Genomic DNA, 20,875 nt, shown 5'->3' with positions numbered 1-20,875 from the left:
TAGTTCCATCACCACCCCAAGCGCAATGTGGTCAGAACCAGCTCTGGATCAGGTTGCAAGAAGGAGCCAAGTTGACAAATGGCCTTCTCAGCCTTGAAACTGAGACCCCAAAGCTGTCATTGGCTTTTCAGGCCCCCTGGCAGGAGGGGACTGTTCAGGGAGATGCATGGCGAAACTGGTCTAGGGGAGGCCAGGAGGTGACATGGGTACCCACCTTGCCCCCAGTTACCGTATTATCCAAACCATTTATCCTCCTCCATGTCCAAATCCTTGCCCCTCTCAAGCCATCGGGGCCCACCATGTGCTCCCCCAGCTTATGGTTTCTTGTATCATCTCCCCATCACTTCAAGTCTTCCGCTGAGGGCCCCGCTTCCTCTCCTCCTAGGTGCTTCATCAAGTCCCCCATCCAGGTCCATTATCACCTTTCCTACTATCACCGCTCATGGCCCCCTTTCCCTCCTTGCCCCGTGCAGACTCCACGTTCCACGTGACTGTGGCTCCCCAGGTAACCCCGCCATAAACGGCCCTTCTCTGTCCACACCTGGCGAAGCCCCAGCCCTCATGAGCACCCGCCCCCAGGCCCGTGCCAGAGCGGCTGAAGGATGCTGGGGGAAAGCACATAGCTGCTCTTTAAATTCACGGCCACAAACCTCAAATTGGCACTCTCCATGCCTGGCAGGCCTGCCAGTCTTTCCTAGAAAGTCCATTTTCCTATTCTCAGAGGTGGCCGTTCCATACGTTCTTCTGTCTCTACAAACTACCCTGCACTCTGCAGCTGAGGGACTTGGTTCAGCCTTCCTTAAGAAACTAGACGCGAAGGTCGAGAGGAAGGGAGGCTTCGGTCTGCGTCGCCATTTCTTTTGCCTTCAGTCTGTGCACCTTTCGCAGAGCTTGCAACAGCGCAATGTTGGGACAGAGTATTCGGAGGTTCACAACCTCTGTGGTCCGTAGGAGCCACTATGAGGAGGGTCCAGGGAAGAATTTGCCATTTTCAGTGGAAAATAAGTGGCGGTTACTAGCTATGATGACTCTGTACTTTGGATCTGGATTTGCTGCACCTTTCTTTATAGTAAGACACCAACTGCTTCAAAAATAATCCATGAGACAGATGTGAAGAGGAGCATTTTAAGAGGTGCAGTCTCTGAAAAAGGATCAAATTCTTGAACTCAGCATACTGGATATGTTTGTAAATAAAGTTACAGCATAAATCCTCAATGCTTCTTGGAAATAATGGAACATAATAGTTGAGCATGTGCTTTTTATTTGGGTAATACTCCATTATTAGCTTCTTGATTAAATATATAAGTGCAAAAAAAAAAAAAAAGAAAGAAACTAGACGCCATCAGACCAAATACCAGCCCCCCTGCCCTGGGCCGGGGCTCCCTGCCTCTCCTCCTGCAACCAGCCTAAGGCCAGCTGCCTTCTGCCTGGAGTCTGGATCTATCCCCTCCAGCAGGCAGAGGAAGCACACCCTGTATTGGTTAGTTAGGGTCCAAGCAGGAAAGAGAATTCACTCAGATGATTCAAGCAACCAACCTCAAAGGAAGGGCTACTTACAAACTTAAGGGACAAAACAAGGATGCTGGGCACCCAGAGACAAGCCCCAGCTCAGGAGGGGTGGCAAATTCTTGCTCAGAATAGGCCAGGGGAAGAAATAATGTTCCCAGAGCCATGGGGGCGGGTGGCCCGGAAGCACTTGGGGGCACAGAGGTCACAGCTCCTCCCTGGAGACCAGGTGTGGAAGCAGTGAGGCGGGGGTAGGCAGGGGTGGGCGGGGGGGGAACACCTCCCTTTCTTCCAGCCTTTGGCTCTCCTGCCTTTGCCTCCCCAGGGCTGAACCCACCCGGGCACATTCTAACAGGAGAATGCAGGGGATGCGGTAAGAGGGTCACCCTCCCACAGCCCAGCACGGAACGAGGGCAGAGAAAGGATTGTTGGATGGGAGACCCGCCAGAACAGCTTCCGGGGACCCCAAACGCCCTTTCAGCTTCTGCCCCATTTCTCTGCCGACCTCCATAGCAGAGCTTCTTGGAAGCACTGACTTCACTTCCCACGGTTCCTCTGACCCACTAGTCCAGCTCTTGTCTCCGCTGCACAGCCTGACAAGCTTTCCACTGCAATTCGTCTTCTCGAGATCACTGGGGGCCTCCACGTTCCTGAATCTGAGAGACAGTCTCTCAAGCACAGTTGCCACACCCTCCTTCTTAAAACAATTCTCTTGGCTTCCTGGCCCCCGATACGTCTGCTTGTCCTCCTCCCCTCAGGCTGCTCTTTCTTGGTCTTGCTGGTCCCTCATCCTCTCCACGGCTGGCTCCAGAGCCTAGTCCAGAGCCTCTCCCTCCTCCCCATGTGGACGGTGGCCTTTGTGCTGCTCTCTGGTTGACCAGATGCATGGAGCCTTCTAACCTTCAGCTCTCAGCTCAGCAGCCACCTCCCCAGAGAGGTTTCCCTGACCCAACTCTCCAGAGCGGCCCTGCCTGTGTCACCGTGTCGTGCTGCCCTGTTTGCTTCTTTCATCAACTTTATCCCTATTTGTCACCCTGGTTGGTTTAGGGATTTGTATCCTTGTTTACCCAGGCATTTGTTATCCAAAAGCCTTGCCCATTCCCATGTCCCTGGGACCTAGAACAGTGCATGGTATACAATAGGCACTAAACAATGTTACAAATGCCACAAAGCAAGATAAAGTCAATAATTTAGGAACACTTTTGCTTTTGCAAGACTGCATTTCTTGATAGATGCTTAAATATCCTCCTGGATCTTTTGAAAGAACTCTCTTTTCCTTTTAAGGAGATTATACCACATGTGTATGTGACAGGAACCTGAGCAAAGAATCTGGCCACATGGATCTGGAAGTAAATCAAGTCCCGTGTTAATGTCACAGAACGCTGTCAAGTGCAGACTGCGAATGAGAACCTCTCTCTGCCCCCTTTGGTTCCAGCCTCCAGGAGGCGGCATGAGGAATAGTCAAGGGCCAGAGCTGTGGAATGAGGCAGACTGGGTTTAAATTCCATTTCTAGCTGTCATTCACAAGGTGACCTTGACCAAGTCACTTTATCTTTCTGAGCCTCAAGGCTCTCCTGCGCAAACTGCCCGGGTAGGGCTATCAGCGGGATTAAGGGGACACGGCAGAGAAACCCCTCAACCTCTGCGCCTGGCACACGTCTTAAGGACACTGTAACAGTACCAATCATTGCTGTAGCTAGGCTACGGTTTTCCAATTTCGGAAGATTCCCAATGATCACAGCCTATAAAAGGGAGTTGAAGTGAGGTTGAGCTGTTTCTAGAAGGTTGTTTGGCGGGGAATGGGAAGTCACTAGAAATTTTAAATATTGCCCTATCCTTTCCAGGGTCAAAGCTTTGCAAAGAGTATGGCGCCCATTCCCACAAACATGAATCAACATCAAAATCATAAAATATAAAATCTGGATGTATACTAAAATGAAAACAGCCTTTTTCTATATTATTTGATTGCATACTCGAAGATAAATTCGTGAAGCCAAACTTTTTCCAATGTCCTTGCTGTTTTGCCTGCTTCCAGATGATGCATCCAGCACACGTCTGATTCCAGGTTCAAAAATTCCTAGGATCTTGGAGTCATGACTCAGTGGTTAAGGAACCCAACTAGTATCCATGAGAATGCAGGTTTGATCCCTGGTCTCAGTCAGTGGGTTAAGGATCCAGATTGCTGTGAGCTGTGGTGTGGGCCGCAGACATGACTCAGATCCCACATTCCTGTGGCTCTAGCGAAGGCTGGCAGCTGCAGCTCCGAGTCAACCCCTAGCCTGGGAACCTCCATATGCCACAGGTACAGCCCTAAAAAGACACACACACACACACACACACACACACACACACAATTCCTAGGATCTGAATGCCAAGAGATACTTCCCCACACCTGGAATATAATTAATGATAATGATAATGGATTGCACTTCTCTTGTCCCATCATCCTTGAACCCTTCCGAGTTCTTTGACCTATATTCACTTGCTTGAACCCAACGTCTCCCGAATATGGCTGGTAGCTCTGTGGGTTTAAATCCAGAGAAGTTAGGGTGATTGTTGGGGATAAACCCCACATTCACAGACTAACCAGAAATGGAGCCTTAGCCCCTGGATCTATCAAATCACAAGCCAGATGACTTTCAAAATACTCTGTTCATCTTTATTCACACAATCTACCTCACGTGCCGCCTCTTCCAGGAAGCCCTCCGTCACCTCCTGACTGGTCCAGCTCCCTTCTTCCCAGCTGCAAAGTCCTCAATACTCGAGCCCCAGCATCATATGACATCCCTGCTTTGAAACACTTGGTGTCCTCCTCTGCCTCCCACACTGGACTGGGCGCCCTCTCCACTCACAGCTCCGAAAGCCTTGTGGCTCATTGTTGAATTAAATGAGCCAATTTAATGGATAGAGAGATCTTCCTCAAGCTGGATTTAATATCCCGGGAGGACTTGTTTTACAGGAAACAGACACAGCACTCACCCAGTCTCAGGCAGAAGGCAAAGACTTGAAAAGGTTCCCTTGTGCCATCTCCACCCCATAAGCACAACACCCACCCTGATAACTGTAGGCTCCCAAATGCCACCATTTGAGCAGAGATGACTGTCCTTTTCTGCTGACATTTCTCTTCCCTTTGACGGGACTAGGGTGAGGCAGGTGCGTGGCTGGTTGAGTGCCTGGGAGGGCAGGGGGCTACTGACAGACACTACCTCCCATGGTTAGTTAGAGACCTGCAACCCTTAGCCCCATTATGGAGGCTAAAATGCAGCAAACCTGCATCTCTTCCCTGGGCCCCGAGCCCCTGAGAGGGCTTTAGGGCTCAGGAGTGTAAAATGAGGCCACATTTCCGTTTAAGAGCACAATTACAAGGACTTGAAATGCTCACCCTCCTTAGTCACAGTCTTCAGCCAGGCTCTGTCCCTGAGGCTGTCCAAGGCCTCCCCTTTCGGGGCCAAGCCTGTTGCACAAGCCTGCCGGCTCGGGGATGTGCCTCCGCCAGCCCTGGGTGCTAGGTGCCTGTGCCGCCTGGTCGAGGAGGGCTCCAACCTTCCCCTGGATGCTCTCATCTCACAGATGAGCCCAGAGGGCAGGTTCAGCAATTCCTTAGAAGGGTCAGAGAAAAGGTGCTTATTTTTAACTGACATGCACTTGCACTGGCTCGAGCGCTTTTACTGCATCGCCCAGAGGCCTCGCCCGCCCTGGGAGGGAAGGGCAATTAACTACTAATGCCTAGTTATACAAGGAAGCTGAAGTTGAGGACGATTCCTCCCTGGCTACTACTCCTGAATGTCCTTGCTGGGTGTCCCTCATGGTCCAGTCCCCAGCCTTGGTTCCCCGCCCCCTCTCTCTGGGCTCACACAGCCATCTCAGCCAGGAGCTGAACGTGACCCCAAGCTCCGGCTTCCACCTGCCTCTCCGCATATCCCCGTGGATTTCTAACAGACAAATTCACACTCGGTGTGTTCAAGACAGAGGTTCCCCGACCCCTCAACCTGCTGCTCCTATAGTCTTCCCCCATATCAGGTGATGGCAACATCACCCTGCCACTTGCTCAGCCAAAAACATTTTACATTTTAATCACTCTTTTTTTTTTTTTGTCTTTCATCTTTTTAGGGCCACACCTGAGGCGTATGGAAGTTCCCAGGCTAGGGGTCGAATGAGAGCTACAGCTGTCAGCCTACACCACACACAGCAACGCAGGATTCAAGCCGCGTCTTCGACCTACACCACAACTCACGCCAACACCTGATCCTTAACCCACTGAGCAAGGCCAGGGATCGAACCTGCGTCCTTATGGACCCTAGTCGGGTTCGTTAAGCACTGAGCCACAAAAGGAACTCCCATTTTAATCATCCTTGATTCTTCCCTTTCTTTCCCCCACATCCAATGCAATCTCTGTCTGCTACACTTAGAAGATAATACATACACACAAACTATATATATTTTTTCATACACAGCAATAGGACAGGATAAAAGAAAAAATTGATAAGTTGACTTTTTTTAAAATTCAAAATTTTTGCACTTTCAAAGACACTATTAAGAAAGTGTGAAAAGACAAGCCACAGACTGGGAGAAAATATAGTTACTTTCACAGCCTTCTCCCAAGGAGTTCCCTGGTGGCCTAAGAGTTAAGGATCCAGCATTGCCACTGCTGTGATGTGGGTCCAATCCCTGGCCCAGGCACTTCCATGTGACAAGGGTGAAGCTTAAAAAAAAAAAAACCACTCCCAGCCTCCCCTAAATCTGCTAGAACTATAGTAAAGGGATATTTTTTTCTCTCCAGGAGAGAGGACAATGGCTAGAAAGTCTTAGAGGCTGGAACGGTGATGGACCAGTGGTAAAGGATTTAGTGAAGCTGAGATGCTAGCAACCAAACTAAAGAGGTGATAACAGACTCCAGAAAAAAAAACGGTGCAGGAAAGGAAAAATAGTCATAGCTCAGTTCAGTTATGATGAGCATATTCACAGTCATGACAACGTAAATACTGAATGTTGACCCAGGCAAAATTAGGATATAATGGTACTCAGAGGATGGGAAGAGGGTTCTGTGTGGTGAGGGGCAAGGGAAAGAGAGGAGGCTAAATCCTTGTTTCGCACAATGTAAAGTCCATAAGCAATCTAAAAACTGAAAAATTATGCAGAAATCATACAAGCTTGTCATTTTAAGCTGTAGAGAAAAAAATCTAAACGATCAGTTCAAAGAGGTAAAATATTTGCTGCAGGGATGTGGGCAAAGGCTGGGCAACCTCGGTTTTTCATATTGATGCTTATTTACTAGACTTTGAGCAAGCACACCTTTCTACAATTAAAAATTCTTGGGCAGATTCCTGCACCTTGCCCAGACCTGCCAATTTGGAAGTCTCTGAGGATGGTGTCTGGAGATCTGCATTTTAAAGGACCCCAGAGGAAAAAACGTTCTAAACACATATCTGCAGGAGGGCAGCGTTGTTTAAGGTGATAAATCAGAAGTGTCTGCTTCAATAAGAAAGAATGAAGTAATTCCATTTGCACCAACACATCTGCAACTAGAGATTCTGATACTAAGTGAAGTAGGTCAGAAAGAGAAAGACAAATACCATATGACATCACTTTTATGTGGAATCTAAAATATGGCATAAATGGGGAGTTCTCATTGTGGCTCAGCGAGTTATGAACCCAGCTAGTATATATGAGGACGTGGGTTTAGTCCCTGGCCTCACTCAGTGGGTAAAGGACCCAGCGCTGCCACGAGCTGTGGTGTAGGTTGCAGATACAGCTCAGATCCTGAGTTGCTGTGGCTGTGGTGTAGGCCGGCGGCTGCAGCTCCAATTCAACCCCTAGCCTGGGAACTTCCATATGCTGCAGGTGTGGCTCTCAAAAAAAAAGGGCAAATACACACACACACACACACACACACACACACACACACTCACATATGTTTATATGGCATAAATGAACCTATCTACAAAACAGAAACAGACTTACAGACATGAGAAGAAACCTGTGGTTGCCAAAGGGGAGGCGGAGGGAATGGGATGGATGGGGAGTTTGAGGTTAACAGATTCAAACTATTACATTTAGAATAGATACACAGTATGGTCCTACTGTGTAGCGCAGGGAACTCTATCCAATCTCCTGGGATAGACCATGACGGAAAATAATGTAAAAAGATATATGAATGACTGAGTCACTTTGCTGTATAGCACAAATTGGCACAACACTGTAAATCAACTATACTTTTCGGAGCTGTAGCCCCTGGCCTACACCATGGCCACAGCAAAGCGGGATCCAAGCCGAGTCTGCAACCTACACCATAGCTCACAGCAATGCCGTGATCCCTAACCCACTGAGCAAGGCCAGGATCGAAGCTGTGTCTTTGTAGATACTAGTCAGATTCATTTCCACTGAGCCATGACAGAAACTGCAACTATACTTTAATTTTTTTTTTTTTTTTGGTCTTTTTGCCTTTTCTGGGGCTGCTCCTGAGGCATATGGAGGTTCCCAGGCTAGGGGTCTAATCGGAGCTGTAGCCGCTGGCCTTCTCCAGAGCCACAGCAATGTGGGATCCGAGCCGCATCTGTGACCTACACCACAGCTCACAGCAATGCTGGATCCTTAACCCACTGAGCGAGGCCAGGGATCGAACCCACAACCTCATGGTTCCTAGTCGGATTTGTCAACCACTGAGCCACGACGGGAACTCCTATAGTTTAATTTAAAAATAAATTAGTGTTTGCTTCGGTTTTTCCTGGAAAAAGGGTCCTGGGGGAGCTCAGCTCAGAACACCAGAACAGGCCAACCAAAGATGACTTTGTTTTCTCTTGAGGATTAAGTTAGCACTTGGAGGTGCTGGGGATTGGACCTGGGACCTCATACACGCAAAGTATGTGCTCTACCGCTGAGCTACAGCCCCTCCTGGCCATCTCCTTCTCTTGTAAAAACAGGCACCCCTCCTGGCTTTGCACCTGATTCCTTCAGCAAGATTTCTGAGTTCTGAGGTGAGAAGTAGCCAAAGCTATAGCCTGATATATTCTGTCCCTGGAATTAGGGCAAGAGACCACTGGCTACCCCTTCAGGGCTGTCTGCCCTTTTTCTTTATTCATTTGTTCATTCAACGGATGTATATATTAAGGATTTATCTCATTCTAAGGTCATCACAAGGGCTAGGACCACTGTGTTGGAAGGGAGAGGCGTGGCCCCTAGCTTCATGGAGATGGTATTCCAGTGGGGGGAAGACAGGCAAAAGCTAAGGAAACAAAAAAGCACCAGGATAACTCTGGATACTGAGAAGTACTTCGGAAAAAAGAAGACATGAGAGTTTGGTAGATTTCTGTGGGAATAAATTCAGGGTGGTCTGAGCAGGTAGCATTTGATCTGTGCCTTGGGTGACAAGGAGCCACCCTGTGGAGCTAGGGGGTCCCAGGGTGCCCGGGCAGAGGGAACAGCATATATGCAGATCCTGAGGCAGGAACAAGCTGGGCGTGTGGGGACCTCTTGGGGTCAGAAGGCTGGATATTGCAGGGGCTGGATTTTATCCTGAGCATCACAGGCAGCTCGAGGAGTGGGACTGAAAATGGACCAAGCTCTCCTCTAGCTTGGTGGCCACAGAGGTCAGGGTTGTTTAAAAGGTAAATCGGGCCCTCAGAGCAGTCAGAAGGCTGATGACATTGACCTGCGAGAGGCGACGGTCACTTTGAGAGACTGAATATAGTCATGGACAATGGCTGGGCCACACTCTGACCCCCAACCCGAAGCAAACAGCCCAGGGAACCAGACCAGAGCCCCTGCAGCAATCAGGCTCCACGTAGCCAGGCCTTGACCGGTAACTGCCAATTTCCCTGGTTTATGCCCAATTCCAATTCAGGACCAGCCAGCGAAAGTGAAATGCATTCCCCCAACCATCACAGTGGGAGCCCCACTTCTAGTTAGCCCCTCTCCAGCTTCCCCCTGCCAACAGCCTCCACTCAGGGCACACCTGAATGAAGCTGTCCCCCTTTCCATGCTAAAGGGGACCCACCCCTGGCCTGCCTGCCTTTGAGGCTCTGCCCAACCCAAGTGACAAGGGGTGACTCTCTACAGAAAGCTCTGAATAAGTCAAATCTGGCTGATCTCATTTGGGTGCTCTTCAATCATTCCCCACATTTGGACTAGGGGTGACAAGAGTGACGGAGGCAAAGGGACAGTGTGAGGTCTATTTTAGAGATAAAACAGGGTAGAATGGGGGATGCAGGGAAGGAAAGAGGGAAATCAAGGAGACCCCTAGGTATCCAGCCTGGGTGCCCCAGGTGGATGGAGGCACCGTTTACTGAGATGAAGGTTGGACAAGGAGCAGGATGAGGGGTGAGTGAAAGTCAGAAATACGGTTTTGGCCGCGTGGAGCTGGAGATGCCTGTTAAACAGGTAGTTCTGTACCAGAACTTGTGCTCGGAGGGGACCATGGAGGAGAGAAGATGTGGGGGTGGGCCCCACGAAGACGGTTTTTACTGCCCAGGAGCAGGGATGGAATCATGGGGGGAGAGAGGCAAGGAACCAGGAAGCAGAACAAGGAACTGGAAACTCCCAGAAGCAGAGGTGGGTGCAGCACAGGGAGTCATCATTGGAGACTAAGAGGGGCTGCCAGTGAGGCTGGAGAAACACGCCGCCTGGGAATAAGGTTCATACTCGGCCACAGGGCGTGGGATGCCCTGGGCCACCTGCTGCCACCTTCCCTGGCAGTCTCATCACACCCTGCTATCTTCTTTGGGCCAATTTTAGTATTTCCCCAAACACATCCTGTGGCTTCAGACCTCTGCACACGTGGTTCCCTCTCCGGGGTTTCCAAAGTAATGTAAATTCATCAACAATAATTCAAACACAGTGGAAATGTATGAGATAGAAAGAAAAAGCTGTCCATAGCCCCTCATCAATAAACATCTGGGCTATATCCCTCCAGATGTGTTATCCATGCACACACTGGGCCCTCTCTCTGACACACACATCCATGCCATCTCTCTCTGCTTCAAATAGGAAATGCCAACTTTAAAACTTGCTTTTTTTCTTAATACAGCAAAGACTCTTCCCATGTTAGTACAGAGAGATGCCTCATTCTTTACAGATGTTTAGAATTTCATTGCATGGATTAATCACAATTTTTTAACCAATCCCCATCAATGAAGCCTTTCCCCCACTTTCTTTTCTGCGAATAGAACAAACTAGTGCACTTGGACAAATTCCTAGACTTAGGATTGTGAGGTCAAAGAAGTAAGTACTTTTAATTTAGTAGATATTGCCCGAAGTTCCTGTCGTGACTCAGCAGAAACGAACCTGACTAATATCCAGGGTTCAATCCCTGGCCTCGCTCAGTGGGTTAAGGATCTGATGTTGCCGTGAACTATGGAGTGGGTTGAAGACATGACTCAGATCCCACATTGCTGTGGCTGTGGTGTAGGCCGGCAGCTGCAGTTCCAATTGGACCCCTAGCCCAGAAACTTCCATATGCCACAGGCACAGCCCTAAAAAGCAAAAAATAAAAAAAATTAAAATTAATAGACATTGGGAGTTCCCGTCATGGCTCAGCAGAAACAATCTGACTAGTATCCATGAGGACGAAAGTTCGATCCCTGGCCTCGCTCAGCAGGTTAAGGATCTGGGGTTGCTCTGAGCTGTGGTCACAGACATGGCTCGGATGTGGCGATGCTGTGGCTGTGGTGTATGGAAGTTCCCTCCAGATGTGCCATCCATGCACACACTGTGGCTACAGCTCTGATTTGACCCCTAGCCTGGGAAACTCCATATGCCGTGCATGCGGCCCTAAAAGAGACTGAAAAAAAAAATTAATAGATATTGCCAAACTGCTTTCCAAAGAGCTCATGACAACTTTTGCCAATAAATGTGAGTGAAATTCCTTGATTACCCACACTCTTGCCAAGACTGAGTGACAGTACTGTCAATCATTTTAACTTGATCAATCCTGGTAGAAAGATAATATTGTAGAATTGGGTTAATTTGCATTTCCTAGAATAGAAATAAGGTTTCTCATAGGTTTTCATGTTCTTTGCCCATCTTTCTGTGGGCTTTTTTCCCTTTTGAAGTGTGAACATTCTTGGTATATTAGAAGAATCAGCCTCCTGTCTCGTATATTCTTTTTCCTCTTTTTTCTAAGGCTGCACCTACCAAATACGGAAGTTCCCAGGCTCAGGGTTTAATTGGAGCTGCAGCTGCCGGCCTACACCACAGACATGGCAATGCCGGATCCAAGGCATATCTGTGACCTACACTGGATCCTTAACCCATTGATCAAAAGTCAGAGATCGAACCCGCATCCTCATGGATACTAGTGGGGTTCTTAACTCACTGAATCACAATGGGAACTCTGCAGATATTTTTTATTGACTTGTTTCCCTTTTTTCATCTTTATTTTTGCCTTACAAAGGTTTAAAATTTTATGTGATCACACATAGTAACTTTTTTTTTTTCAAATTCTGTGCATCATGCTTACAAAGGCCCTCAACATTCCAATTTTTTTTTCTAAAACCAGCTCATCTGTTTTCCAGAACTTTGTTGATTTTATTTTCTTCCATGTAACCATCTTTGAACCACCTAGATCTATTTTGATGTTAAGAGATAAAGATCCAGTTTCTCTTAGTATATATTAAATGAATAAATATACATATTGAATGAATAAATGAGATATTCTGCAATCTTAAGTAAAGTTGACGGCCTCCTAAGGGTTTCAGTGAAATGGTTAATAAAGTGGTTTGTTCACTCAACAAATACTGAGTGCTAGTGTAGCAGGATGCTAATTACTACAGCCAATGGGGGAGATAGGCATTAACCAGATAACACAAAGTGATGCAAAACCGACCAAGGAGACGTGTGCTCTGGGAGGGCGTAGAATAAAGGAAGCTCCCCTAGCTTGGGAGTTTTAAGGAAGGTGTCTGGGCAACTTTTAAGGAAGTTTCTGGGGACTTGCTTTTAGGATCAGCACCTGCAGGAAAGTGAAGGTAGTGGAAATAGGCAGAGAAAGAAAATTGCGTTGCAGTTGCAGCAAAGGTCTCAGCCAATCCCACACGGAGCTCTGGAGAGGAAATGGCCGTCATCTGATCTTGCAGCTAGGGGTTCTGGACCTCAGCACCCATCCCGCTTGCCTCCAAGGCACTAGGCAATGGATGTAGGCAGCCCCTAGGCAGTTCTTGCAACCAAGGCATCGCCAGAGAGAGGTTCCTCTGTGTCAGCCTCCAACCCTCCCAGCAGCTGGGGAATGAGGGCTCCAGTCCTGAAAGGGACGTCTGGGTGACACACCACTGTATCCACTACCAAAGTCTTCTCTAAAGAGGGCACTGTGGAACAGATACCGACTCACAGACTCTGAAACACTTATGGTCTCCAAAGGAGACAGTTTGGGAGGTGGGGAGATGCGCTGGGGGTGTGGGATGGAAATCCCATAAAATTGGATTGTGATGATCATTGCACAACTACAACTGTAATAAATTCATTGAGTAATTAACAATGAAAATAAAAATAAAAAAATGAAGAGGATCTTGAGGACTGATGGCTGAGTAGGAGTTAACCAGGCACAGAGAATGAGGACTTTTTCCAGGGGCAACCTGCCTTCTCTAGCACAAGAGTCAGGGGGAAGCCGATGTATGTTGCAGGCAGGGAGACCAAGTAGGAGGCTACTGGATGAATAGTGCCGATAATACATTACATTCTGGAGAAGAACATACAAAACATTAGGAAGACAGAAAAGGCAAGTCCCCTGACAACCCCAGCCCTCGGAGACAATTACTATAAATGTTTTAGAGTCTTTCTTTTCCATCTTCTGCATATTTTATTAAAGAGCTAGGATTTTATTGTAGATGCAATTTGGTTGTTTGCTTCTTTCTATCAAGTTTTTCTTATGCTTTACTGTTTCTAATCACAAAAGCAGAACTCAGAAAGTATAATTTTTTTTAATTAAGAATCCTACAATCTCTCCTCCCCAGCTTCGTCCATTGTAGCAACAACCAGATTCTTTGTTATGCATATAAGCAGCTTACTTTTTAAAGAAAATGAACCACTTCTCTGGTTCCTCTGAGAATGCTGGGCTGGGAGTCAGGAAGCCCATGTTCCAGTCTCAGGTCAGGCATTGTTTCAAGTCTCTCCTCTCTGCTCTTTTTATTTTTTGTCCTTTTTTTCTTTTTAAGGCCACAAAGGTTCCCAGGGTAGGGACTGAATAGGAGCTGTAGCTGCCGGCCTGTACCACAACCATGGAAATGCCAGCTCCAAGCTGCGTCTGCGACCTACACCACAGCTCACAGCAATGCCAGATCCTTAACGCACTGAGGGAGGCCAGGGATTGAACACGCATCCCCATGGATACTAGCTGGGTTCGAGACCGATGACCCACCACTTCACAAGCAAACTTTTAAGTGCCACCTCCTGGCAAGAGATCCCAGCTCCACAGCAGAGCAGAGTCCTTGAAATGTCAAGGGGCCATTGTTCTAGACTGAAGACCAAAAGCCTGAGTGTGGCCATTAGGCCACGAGTGATGTGGCTCCTGTCCACCTCCCAAGTCCTGAATCACTCTCTCAAATGGCCCCTTTCCTGCAGACACTCTGGCCTGCTCTCTTGTCCTGGAAGGCACCAGGCCCCTTCCCTTCTGACCTCCCCGTGTGCTGCTTTTGCTGAGATGCTTTCCACCTCATTCAGCTCCACAGCCAGTCCCTTCACTGGATGACCTCACCTATTCTAAAGACCTGAGCTCAATACCACCTCCTCCAGGAAGCCTCTCTGGATATCTCAGGCAAGACCAAACTCCTTCATCCTTCATAGCGCCTACTACAGTTGTTCTTAAATGACAGTGTCATTTAATATCTGAATCTACCCAGAGCCTGGCACAGAGCATGCACGATGGGAGTATTGGTTGAAAGAGAAGAGAGAAAAAAGAAAAGGAAGGAAGGAAGGGAGAGGGGGAGAGAAAGTTCTGTCCCTGAGACAGTAGTCTATTACAGCTTTCTTAGTAATAGAAGATGATAGAACACGAAACATGATTAATTAAATCAGGCACATAAATAGAGGCCCATATGCCAAGGTTCTATTTGTTCTGTGACAGCAAAAAAAACGGCACATTTTTCACTAAGATGGAAACAACAAACACACACAAAAACGTGTGCATGCATCACCTCCGGGGAAGACCTTCTGCCACTTCAGCAGCGTGAGCCCTCTGGGAATTCAGTCTGGGCGGAGGAGCTGGTGGGCCCCCAGGCACAGGCACACCTGGTCTGGGTCCAGGAATTAGGACCCAGGAGCCAAGCTGGAGGCCAGAAACCAAAGGCCAGGAGATTCATCATCTCCTCTGCGTCAAGTGCGGGACTTGGTAGTTGGCTTGTTTAATGCTCTCACAGTAAGTCTGTGAAGTAGGAACTCTTATGCCCATTTTATAGAAGAGGAAACTGAGGAATTAGATCAGTGCCACACAGTTCCATGCGCACGCTTCCAGGTACACAACTACAGCGGGTACCCAGATCCACGTGACTCCAACAACCACCTGCTTCACCTGTAGCTTCTCTGAGCAAGAGGCAGGGGTACCATTAGCGGGGGTACCGCTAGCGGGGGTACCACTACGGGTACAGAACTGAGGATCAATCGGCAACCTCTGCTGGTTTGGACTGTCTGACGGCCCTCCTCCTTTCTGGTAACATGCCACTCTTTCCAGAAGGAAATTCATCCTGTGAGGTTCTGGGAAGCTGCCCCTGCCCGGATCTAACCCCAGCTCCCAAAGGCAGACACACACCCCATTAGAAGACATGCCCCGACGCACAGCTGATGCTTCCAAACCAGGCCGGGGGTCAGGCAGGGCCATTCAGAGACTGTGCCGAATCCACCGGGAAAGATGGTCTTTTGCACGGAGGGGCTAAGCGAGGAGGAAACAGAATTGGGGCGCCCATGGTACATCTTTCTTGTCACATGAAGGTCAGCTAGGGACTCAAAAAAGGGAAGCAGAAAAGACAGCGCCGTGAGATCTTGTTTGCACCTTGCCTCACCGCCGCGGGGTCTCCCTGGTATCTAAGGTGATCGATTCTCTTTCTCAGTTAAGCTGGAGAAAAGCAGGCACACCAGGACAGAGAAGATGAGAGAGGGTAGACCAGAAGCCCAGCCAGGCCTGGACCTAGCCAAGCAGGATGGAGGGGGACGGGAGGCGAGGGGAAACAGAGTCTTCCAAGTCGATTTGGTGCCCTCCTTGTCACCTGCCCAGCAGCCTGCCATGTGACTTTGTACCCGGGGTGTACTTCTCTGATCTCAGGCCTGCCATCTGCAGAGGGATGTACTAATGTGCAAAACCGCACCAGAGACTGCTTGTTCCTGGGAAACTGCAGAGAAATGGGAAATTTTCCAGGGAGATAAATATAGAGATCTTTCCAGGTCTGGAGAGGAAAGAGGGACTGCACATTTTCTGAGTCCCTAGTGTGTGTCAGGCACAGCCACAAGGTGCCTTAGCTGCTTAATTATAAGCTACTGAACTGAGGTGGGGACACAGGGCTTGACACCCAATGCATGTCACTCACTCACAAAGGAAACATTTTCATTGGGGGTTTTGGTTTTGATGTTGGCCGTGCCCACAGCATGCGGGCCAGGATTGAACCTGTGCCACAGCACTGACCTGAGCCACTGCAGTGACAATGCTGGATCCTTAACCCCCTGAGCCACCAGGGAACTCCACAAGGAAGTATTTGGGGAGTGAATGAAATACTTATCCCAACTGATCTTCACAGGAGTCCAAGGAGAAGAGCGTTAGAGACAAAGAAACTGACCCTCCGAGAGGGTTAGAAACTCTTAGAAGCCACAGTCTTGGCAAGGAGCCGAGGCAGAATTCAATGAACATCCTTCAGGCCTGAGAACCTGCATTCTTGCCATGACCCTAGACGGACAGAAAATATCACCTCTGTAGGACGTGCCCATGGTGGGGCCTCTGGGAACTAGAACAGAGCAGTTGGAAAGAACAGGTTGAATTCTGTGACTTCCACAAATAAGATTAAAAGCATTAGATGACAAAGGCTGGTAATTGCTAAGACAGAGGAGAAAGGCCCACTGAGGGTCGGGGGGTGGCGACAACCAGTCAGGGCCAAGGAGGACTCTGGGAGGGGGGTGGGGAGAAGCCGGTGTTGAAACACAAGGCCATAGGGCCAGGCTTGGAATGAAGGTTTTATCTGCAACCCCTGACCTTGAGGATGGAGCTGTTGCTTCGGGAAGGAGAGAGAAGCGGAGATGTGGTCAGAAGGGCCTGAGACTGCCAGAGGCGTGAGTGTCTCTGCACAGGGCAGAGGAAACGATGCCAGAGGGACAGCCAGAGAGCCACACGATGGACAAAAGGAAGCTTCCTTTGGGGCAAGAGTGAGGGAGCCCTGGGCTAGGAGGATGAGAGGACTTATAACAGGAAAGGCCGCTGGTTCAAATAAGAGCCCTAGGAGTTCCTGTTGTGGCTCGGCGAGTTCTGAACCCACATAGTGTCCGTGAGGATGTGGGTTCCATCCCTGGCCTTGCTCAGTGGGTTAAAGATCTGGCATTGCCATGAGCTGCTGTGTAGGTCGCAGACGTGGCCCAGATCTGGCGTTGCTATGGTTGTGGTGTAGGCCGGCAGCTGTGGCTCCAACCCAACCCCCAGCCTGGGAACTTCCATATGCCGCAGGTGCAGCCCTAAAAAGAACAAAAAGGCCCAAGGCTCGGGGTCAGCCAGCCTGTCACTAACTGCGTGACCCTGCGTTACTGCCTTCTGAGCCTCCATTGGCATCTGAGGATCAGTACGATCCTTTACCAAGCCTGGCACAGAAGGGGGCATAGCAGGAAAACAACAAATAGAAGTACTTCAACCTTACACCCTGGAGTTTGCCCAGGAGTGGGGGGCGGTGAAGTCTCTCCTACTCCCCACAAGGTGCCGGGCTTGGGGACAACTTTCCATGCACAGAGATGGAGGAAAAGGGGGCCCGAAGCCCAGTGCTTTACCCTTGAGCCGTATCGAAAACCCTTATCTGAGATTTTGGAAATTGTTTTCTTAGGGGAAAAGAAATGTAAACTTCAGCGCTTCCTTGTTCTCTGCGTTGGGGGAAAACATCTAAAATGAGCCTTGCGGCCCAGGCCCCTGTTGTTTGGAAAGAAACACTTCTGTGGGCCTTGGCTGATCAGGGGTTAGACCAGATCTTATTCTGGGGCGAACTGCACAGATGGGGACGTTCCTAAATGCTGGCTGTTTAAGGCGCCCAGTCCAGGGTCTTTTGTCATGGAAGCCCCCATGGACTAAAGCACGTGGTACTATGTGGGAGCTCGGTGATTCTTTTCTTTTTTTTTTTTTTTTGGTCTTTTTGCCTTTTCTAGGGCTGCTTCCTGTGGCATATGGAGGTTCCCAGGCTAGGGGTCGAATTGGAGCTGTAGCCACCAGCCTACACCAGAGCCACAGCAACGCGGGATTGGAGCCGTGTCTGCAACCTACACCACAGCTCACGGCAACGCTGGATCCTTAACCCACTAAGCAAGGCCAGGGATCGAACCCGAAACCTCATGGTTCCTAGTCGGATTCGTTAGCCACTGCGCCACGACGGGAACTCCATGGTGATTCTTTAGTACCATCTCAAGAGGGCTGGTTGAATCAATGAAGTCCAAAGGAATGTCCAAAATGGTTTTACATTGGATTTTATTTCATACCAAAAAATCCTTGCTTTGAGCCTGAAAGGCTCTTTGTGCCCTAAGAAATCGGGGTTACTTGGGGGAAATGGCATTGGGAAGTACCACCTATGCCTTTCTTGCTTGCTTGCTTGCACGTTCCTCAGGAGCAAGGACCTTGGCTATGCAGTGGTCTGATTTCTTTGCTCAGGTGGTTGGGAAGGGCTGGATCACAGTGGCGATGACCTGTGGTGGAGGAGACAGTGGAAAAGAGAATCCCAGCTCCCTACTGCTGAGCCGAGAAATCCTGGGACGCTATGAGTTCCCGTCGTGGCTCAGCAAAAACGAATCTGACTAGTATCCACGAGGGCGAAGGTTCCATCCCTGGCCTCCCGCTCAGTGGGTTAAGGCTCCGGCCTTGCCGTGAGCTGTGGTGTAGGTCACAAACATGGCTCGGATCTGGCATTGCTGTGGCTGTGCTGTAGGCTGGCAGCTGCAACTCCGATTTGCCCCTAACCTCCACATGCTGCGGGAGCAGCCCTAAAAAGACCAAAAAAAAAAAGAAAGAAAGGAAAGAAAAAGAAATCCTGGGGAGCATCCTTAACCTCTTGGATCCTCAGCTCCTGATGTGTTAAATTAGGAGGATTAAGTATCTTTCTCGTAAGATAGTGAGGCGAACTGAACGAATGAATGAATGAATGAGATAACACACCCAAGGCCCTAGGATGAAGATAACTGCAGCACAGTCAACCCTCAACTAGCGTTGGGTCCTCCAACCCATCTTGCTTCCAGATGATGGGCTGCAATGCTGCAGAGGATATTCTAGACTTGATGGAGAGGGGGTTGGCCCACAAGCCCCCTCAACTGCCTCGCTCCTGAGGATTGACTATTCCCAGCCTCTGCAAATCACAGAGAGAGATGCAAAGAGAGGATGGGAGGTTAGCCTTCCTGCTAAGGACCCAAAGAACCAGTCAGCTTCCAACTCGGCCTGGCTCAGCTCTGTGGGACTTTCTCAGCCACTGATCCTGTGTTTCCTCTCATCCTGCTCCAAGCTTTGTTTCCCCTTTACCTCTGCCCTCTTTGGCTCTGGCCATGGGAAGGCAAACATGGCTCAGACAGTGAGGGAAGTTAAAGTCTGGACAAAATTACAGATGGGCAACCGGTATTTTTTCTGTTGTTTCTGTTCTCCATCTAGGGATTAGTTTCTTTCACCACCCTCATTTTATCTTCCAAGCCTATTCTGAGGCTTCATAGGATGCTGGACGATCAATGTGGGGAGACAGCATGTATCCTCACACGTACCGAGGATAATTTACGTGTGAGACTCCATCGACATAACCATGCGAGTTCCCTGGTGGCCTAGTGGTTAAGGACCCGGTATTGTCACTGCTGTGCTTGGGTCACTTCTACGGCACAGGTTCAGTCCATGGCCTGGAAACTTCCTCATGCCACAGGCGTGGCCAAAAAAACTCCAAACATAACCATCGTCTGCAAATTAACATCCACAGAGGAAAACGCCTTTACTCCCTCCTTCCCATCACAAACAAACATTAAATCAAGATGGATCACAGACCTACGTGTAAAAGGTAAAACTATAAAGCTTCCCGAACAAAACATAGGGAAATATCCTCTTGATCTTAGGATAGGCAAAGAGTTTTGTTTTGTTTTGTTCGTTTGTTTGTTTAGGCAGGACACTAAAGCATTAACCATTTTAAAAAACTGGTAAATTTGTCATGATCAAAATGAAAACCACCAAAAGACACACTTAGGGAAGTAAACACACCACAGACTAGGAGAAAATATTCACATAAGATTAATCTGACAAAGGGCTCATCATATAGAACTCCCACAAATTGATTTAAAAAAAAAAAAAGATAAACACTGAGTTCCCTTGTGACACAGCAGGTTAAGGATCTGGCATTGTCACTGCAGCGGCTCGGGTCGCTGCTGTGGTGCAGGTTGGATTTCTGGCCCAGGAACTTCTACATGCCGTGGGTGCAGGGCCCCTGCAACCCAGAAAAAAAAAAGATAAACACAGCTGTCAAACAGATATTTCTCAAAAGAAGATATACGAACAGCCAGTAAGCAAATGGAAAAGGCGCTGGCATCTTTATTTTATTTTATTTTTTTTGGCCTTTTTAGCTATTTCTTGGGCTGCTCCCACGGCATATGGAGGTTCCCAGGCTAGGGGTCCAATCAGAGCTGTAGCCACCGGCCTACGCCAGAGCCACAGCAACGTGGGATCCGAGCCGCGTCTGCGACCTACGCCACAGCTCAGGACAACGCCGGGTCGTTAACCCACTGAGCAAGGGCAGGGACCGAACCCGCAACCTCATGGTTCCTAGTCGGATTCCTTAACCACTGCGCCACGACGGGAACTCCATGGCATCTTTAATCATCAGGAGAATGAAATGTAAACCACAAGTTAAAACCACAAGGAGCGACCATTTCATAGCCTTGAAAGTGACTCGAAGTGAGAAGACTAACAATTGCAGGTGTTGGGTAGATGGACTGCTGCTCAACCACAGAAAGGCAAGCATTGTAGATACGTGTTACGACATGGATGAATCTCCCAAACATTTTATGCTGAGTAGAAGAGGCCTACGCAAGAGTACCCTCTAGATGAATCCACTCCATTTCCATGAAGTTCTAGAAGAGGGAAAAGTCGTCTCTTAGTGACAGAAATCAGAACAATGGCTGCCTCTGGGGAGGCGAGTCCTGACTGCAAAGAGGGCACCAGGGGAACTTTTGGGGTGATGGAAATGTTCTCCACCTGGAC

At 48.8% G+C, this 20,875-nt stretch overlaps 1 protein-coding gene across 1 annotated transcript; it reads left to right on the top strand.

Moving 5' to 3' along the window:
* The first annotated feature begins 854 nt into the window (after positions 1 to 854).
* On the top strand, positions 855 to 1,215 carry LOC125114463 (cytochrome c oxidase subunit 7C, mitochondrial-like). The gene has a single exon (XM_047757753.1). The coding sequence runs from the start codon at positions 905 to 907 to the stop codon at positions 1,094 to 1,096; it is 192 nt and encodes a 63-aa protein (XP_047613709.1). The 5' UTR covers positions 855 to 904; the 3' UTR covers positions 1,097 to 1,215.
* Positions 1,216 to 20,875: the final 19,660 nt, after the last annotated feature.

The sequence above is a fragment of the Phacochoerus africanus genome, chromosome 14 (assembly GCF_016906955.1).
Source record: "Phacochoerus africanus isolate WHEZ1 chromosome 14, ROS_Pafr_v1, whole genome shotgun sequence".
Classification (NCBI taxonomy): Eukaryota; Metazoa; Chordata; class Mammalia; order Artiodactyla; family Suidae; genus Phacochoerus; species Phacochoerus africanus.
This window is presented reverse-complemented; position numbering and strand designations above follow the sequence as displayed.